Source organism: Galeopterus variegatus, unplaced genomic scaffold, assembly GCF_000696425.1.
Source record: "Galeopterus variegatus unplaced genomic scaffold, G_variegatus-3.0.2 Scaffold243, whole genome shotgun sequence".
NCBI lineage: Eukaryota > Metazoa > Chordata > Mammalia > Dermoptera > Cynocephalidae > Galeopterus > Galeopterus variegatus.
This window is the reverse complement of record NW_007726354.1, coordinates 25,800-31,799: the sequence shown is the minus strand read 5'-3', so window position 1 is coordinate 31,799 and position 6,000 is coordinate 25,800. Positions and strand designations below refer to the sequence as shown.

The window sequence follows — 6,000 nt, the reverse complement described above, 5'->3', positions numbered from 1 at the left end:
TTTTTTTTTTTTTTTTTTTTCCTTTTTTGTTTTTTTTCGGGACCGGCAACGGATCACAACCCTCAGTGTCGCGCCCATACCGGACTGGGACCGGCAACGGAATCACAACCCTCGATGTTGCTCCCGCACCTCGGCAGCCGGTCTGTATGTGGGATCCGAACCCTTGGCGGGAGCGCTGCCGCGCTTCCCAAGCGGCGCACTGTAGCAGTGCGCCACCCGGCCGGCCAGGAAGCCATATTTTTGGTAAATTAAGACACAGCAATAATTCTACCAATTGCTACTATTAGCACTGATTTTGTAGTTAACTCATTTTGACAGGTTAACATCTCTCTGTGTGTATTTGCTTTTTCCTAATCAAAAGCACTAAAGCAGTTTGCTTTCCAAAATATACTTAATGCAATTATTTTATTTCTTGAAATAACCTAGGTACCGTGGACAGGATACCAGGGTAGGTTTGCAGTTGATCCTCGAATTATTACACATCAGGCAGCAATGGCCTATAATATGAACCTATTACAGACACATGGACGGGGATCTCCTATACCTTATGGCCTTGGACATCACCCACCTGTCAGTATAGGGCAGCCACAAAATCAGCATCAGGAGAAGGATCAACATGAGCAAAATCGAAATGGTAAGTTACTTTGCTGTTCTCCTCTTCCTAAACTGATGACATGCAGTTTTATCCACATAGAAAGTTCCTTTAACAGAATGATTGTTTTCATGGATTATTGACCCCTTTGAGAGAGAATCTGATCTAACGACTATGGACCTTCTCTGCAGATACAAATATGTACACAGATAAAAAAATCTGCATGTGATCTCAGAGGGTCCTTCAGGTTAAACCCTACCACTCATGATTGGTACCACTAAATTTTTGAAAATATACTAAATTTTAATGCTTAGTGTATTTTATATAATAGTCATTTAAAATTGAGATGGAAAGTCCTCTCTTGTTAAACATTTTTGTTAAACCACAATGTTTTTGTGGTATACTAAGCATTAATGTTGCTGTGGGATCGTTGATATGGAGTAGTTATTTTTTATGCACATCTGCTGGAATTATACAGAAAAGAATATTACCTTCTGCATTTTTTAGTCAAGTTTATTGGGGTATAATTTATATACAGCAAAAGTTACTCTTTTTAAATGTACCCCGATGAGTTTTAACAAATATACAGGATTATTTACCACCAAAATCAAGATACAGGATATTTACATCACCTCAAAAAATTCCCTTACGCCTCTTTGCAGTCACGTGGGCAAACACTAATCTGACTTTGTCCCTATAATTTTTTTCTTTAGAATGTCATATGAATGGAATCATATAGTATATAGTTTTTTATGCAGCTTTGTTCGCTCAGCCTAATGTTTTTGATATTTCTTCAGGTCGTACATGTCAGTTGTTTGCTCCTTTTTAGTGTTGGTTAGTATTCTGTTATATGGATGCACCACTGTGTTTATCCATCTGCTGATTGATAGACACATGAGTTATTTTTGATTTTTGGCTCTTATGAATAAAGTTGCTATGAGTATGTGTGTGAACATATGTTTTTATTTCTCTCTGGTAAATACCTAGGAGTGAGATTGTTGGGCATATTGTAAATACATATTTAACTTTATAAGAAATTGCCATATTATTTTCCAACGTGGCTGTAGCTGACCATTTTTTATTTCTGCTGGTGATGTATGAGATTTCCAGTTGTTCCACATTCTCACCAGCATTTGGTATTGTCAGTCTTTTTTATTTTACCATTGCTAGTGAGTGTCTGATGGTATCTCATTGTGGTGTTAATTTGCATGTCTCTAATGACTTATGATGTTGAGTATCTATTCATTACGCTTACTTGCTGTGTGTGTATCTTTGATGAAACGTCTATTCATATCTTCTGCCCACTTTTTAAATGAATTCATTGTCTTAGAAAGTTATAAGAGAGTACTTTATACATTCTGGATATAAATCTTTCATTAGATAACATGTTTTGAAAATATTTTCTCCCAGAATATGGCTTGCTTATTCATTTTCTTAACGGTGTCTTTTCAAAGAGCAGAAGTTTTTATTTTTTTATGAAGTCCAGTTTATTTTTTTCTTCTATGGACTGTGTTTTTGATGTGTGTCTAAAAAATCTTTGTTTAACCTAAGATTACAGAGATCTTCTCTTATGTTTTCTTTTAGAAGTTTTATACTTAAATTTTATGTGTAGTGTGAGGTAGGAATTGAGATGTTTTTTGTTATGTTTTTGGTTTTGCATATACAGTCATGTAGCTTAAGGATGTTCTGAGAAATGCATTGTTAGGTGGTTTCATTGCTGAGCAATTATCATAGAGTGTATTTACACAAACCTAGATAGTATAGCCTGCTGTACACCTAGGTTGTATGGTACAGCCATTATACTCTTAAGGGCACCGTCATATGTACATTCTGTCATTGACCAAAACATCATTATGCAGCACATGACTATATATGTTCAATTGTTCCAGCACCACTTGTTGAGAACTCTGTCCTTCCCTCATTAAATTGCCTTGGTGCCTTTGTTAAAAATCAATTGACCATATAGGTGGACTCTGTTCTCTTCTGTTGGTTCATATATTTATATTTATAACAAATATGTTGTCTTGATTACTACAGCTTTATAAAGTCTTGAAATCATGGAGTATAAGTTCTCCAACTTTGTTCTTCTTTTTCAAAATTGTCTATACCAGGTCTTTTGTATTTCTATATACATTTTAGAATCAGCTTGTGGCATTCTACAAAAAAGTTGGGATTTTGAGATGTGTTGAATCTTTAGGTCAGTTTGGGGAGAATTGACATCTTAATATTTAGTCATCTGATCTGTAAACAATGTATATCTCTCTTCATTTTTTTTTAAGTCTTTATTTCAGCCTTAAAAAAAAAAAGTTTTCAGTATACAGCCTTTGCCTCTATTTTGGTAAGGTGATAGCATAGACTTATATGGGTATTTAGTTTATAATTTTCTTTTCACAGTGTACTTTCCAATGTATATTTTATTACTTCATGTACAATAAAAGAACTTTACGATATTTCAATTTTTTTTCTCTCCTGGCCTTTGTGCTATTGTTACCATGCATTTTACTTTTACATATGTTATAGACTACCAAAACATTATTGTTATTTTTGCTTAAACAGCCAAGTATCTTTTTAAAGAGTTGCAATTTTGTTTTCTGTTTGTTTTATAAAGACAGCCAACACAATTTAATTTGGAAAAGACCATGTAACATAAAATGTTGGACCAAGAGACCCCATGTAGTTGTATATACAGCCCCATATTTTGTCTTATTTCAGTCACTCGCTCTAAAGAGTTTTAGATAATAAGAAAAATAACCTCATGTATCTATCCATATAGTTACCATTTCCAGTAATCTTTCTTTCTTTCTGTATATCCACCTTTCCATCTGATATAATTTTCCTGCAGCCTGAAGGATTTCTTTTAACTTTCCTTGTAGTGCAGGTCTGTTGATGATGTATTGTTTCAGTTTGTATATGTCTGAAAATGTCTTTATTTTACTTTCATTTTTGAAAGATATTTTTGCAGAGTGTAGACTTCTTGGTTGGCAGTTTTCATCGTTCAGTACTTTAATGATGCTCTATTTTCTTGCTTACATTATTTCAGAGAGAAATCTGATGTCATACTTACCCTTGTTTTTCTGTACATAATGTGTCTTTTCTTCTCTGGCTGCTTGAAAGATTTTCTTATTATACTGGGTTTAGCAATTTAACTATGATATGCCTTGGTGTAGTTTCTTTATGTTTCTTGTGTTTGAGGTTTGTTGAGCTTCTTGGATATTTGGGTTTATAGTTTTCATCAAGTTTGGAAATTCTCAACCTTTATATCTTTTCAGATATTTTTTCTGCCACACCCAAGTTTTTCAGGGATTCCAGTTACCCATATATTAGAATGCTTGGAGTTTTCCCACAGCGCATGGCTGTTCTTTTTATTGTTTTTCTTTTTTTAATTCTTTTTTCTTTTTCTGTTTCATTTTGGGTAGTTTCTATTGCTGTGCCTTCAAGTTTCCCTAGTTTTCTTCTGCAGTGTTTATTCTGCTGCTGATTCCATCTGGTATATTTTTCATCTCAGACATTATAGCTTTCATTTCTTGAAGTTCAGTGGTAAGGCTATTCTGGCACGATGATTCATTTTACAAAGTTCCAGTGGCATTCCTTAAAGAATGTTTTTGAACAAGAAACCAAGTCAAGGATTTCGTCAAGGAACTTAAAATATCCAGCAGTTAATTCTTATAGATTAAAAGCCTTTCACATAGATGAAATCATTTGTCTACTATAATTGTGCTTTTTTAAACCTTATTTTTGCTTCCTTTACTATTTATCACCTACTTATATTTAGTTTGATATCTGTTACTTTCAAACTGTATAGCTACATTCCTTTCAGAATATCTTTATTCAGTTTAGATTCCTTTACTAAATTGAACTGACTTATTATTTGTATTTTTGCTTAATTACGTTTGTAAATGACCAAAGCATTGAGGCTTCATAAATAGGCAAGAATGCCAAGGCCTTTCATATGTCTAGTTAAAGAAAAGGAGTCTGTAAATTCCTGGAGATTGGGTAATTTCCTTTGGAATTATTTGATGTTATAAGGTTATTCCCTTATTAAGCTTTTGTGTTGTCAATGAGGTTGCTTCACTTATCAATTTTCTTTCTTGCAGAGAAGCTGCAACTTTGAAAATTTAAGAACAAAACCCCAGTAGTAATATAAATTGATTATAATGGGTAAAAAGAGTTTAAAACATTCTGCGACTTTGTCTAATATTGGATAGTCATTGGAAATGTCACGTCCACTGGATAAAGCTTATAAGGATTTTTAAATATTTTCTTAGGTAAAAGTGATTCAAATAATCCTGGACCTGAAATTAATAAGATTCGAACACCAGAGAAAAAGCCTACAGAACCAAAACAGGTATGCTGCTCACGTTTAGTGAATGCGTTGTTCTAATGGATTTGGTCTGATTGGTCATCTTGGAATCTTGATGTGTTAAAGAAAAGCATCTCGCTTTTTATGTATATCTTTTATGTTTGTTGTTTCACAGGGATCTAGTGGGCTGTGTTGCCCTCTATCCCTCCACCTTTTCTTTAGCTATGTTCTTACAGTATACTTTTCTTTAATTCTGTTATTCAATGATAGACTTGAATTTAGAGACTTTCCATGATAAGGTAGGTATAAATGAAGACAGAGCTACTGAAGTGTCATTGAAAATTATCTCAGAATCAGAAGCGCTGTTAGAGTGAAGAAGAAGGAAGACTTGACCTCCTCCAGGGGAGGACTTGACCTCCTCCGATCCCTCACCTCGTTCTCTCATCACACCCACTGTGTAAATCCTTAACTCCGTCTGTCCATTCATCTACTTTCTCTGCTTCTGTGCTTGTGAACCCGTTAGGGAAAATCAGATCATTGGTTGAACTAGTGTTACTGGAAGTTCGTGTTTTCTGATCTCAGCAGAACCCGCGGGGCTCCTGCACATTTCTTTACATGTGCCTCGCTCCCTTTGCCCAGTTTTTTCCGTGGCTCTGCTTGAGCCTGATTACCTTCCCACCTTCTGTTATCCTTATTATCAGGGGATGACTTTGCCTTAAACTTAGGTCATCAGGATTTCACCCTCTTAATTATTATCTTAAACATCACTTTTTCTGTATCCTTGAACATCTTTAATTCCTTATTATTAGTCTCAGAGGAAGAGTTCCTATTAAGACTAATCTCTCTTTGGTCACCTCACAGACCTTGTCACTTTTCCTCATTTATTTTTAGATTCTTTCCAGCTGCTGGTTCTTTCTCCTCAGCCTGTAAGGTATTTACATCTCTTTTAGCCTCAACTAGGTGAATTGATTGATAGACTTTTTAAAAAAGATACTTTCTCTGACCTTTATCTCCTTTGTAGCTACTGCCTAATTTCTCCTTTCTACCTCATCTTTTATTTGCTCCTTCACCCACATAGTCTAGCAGTAGGCCTCAGCACTTCACTGAA

The 6,000-nt window shown here is 34.8% G+C and overlaps 1 protein-coding gene across 1 annotated transcript in view; it reads left to right on the top strand.

The window, feature by feature from the left end:
- The window catches only part of HELZ (helicase with zinc finger), a 146,325-nt gene that overhangs the window by 116,058 nt on the left and 24,267 nt on the right, over nt 1–6,000 (top strand). The window contains exons 26-27 of the mRNA XM_008566462.1: nt 427–634; nt 4,858–4,937. Coding sequence (XP_008564684.1) covers nt 427–634; nt 4,858–4,937 — 288 coding nt within the window. The remainder of the gene's footprint in view (nt 1–426; nt 635–4,857; nt 4,938–6,000) is intronic.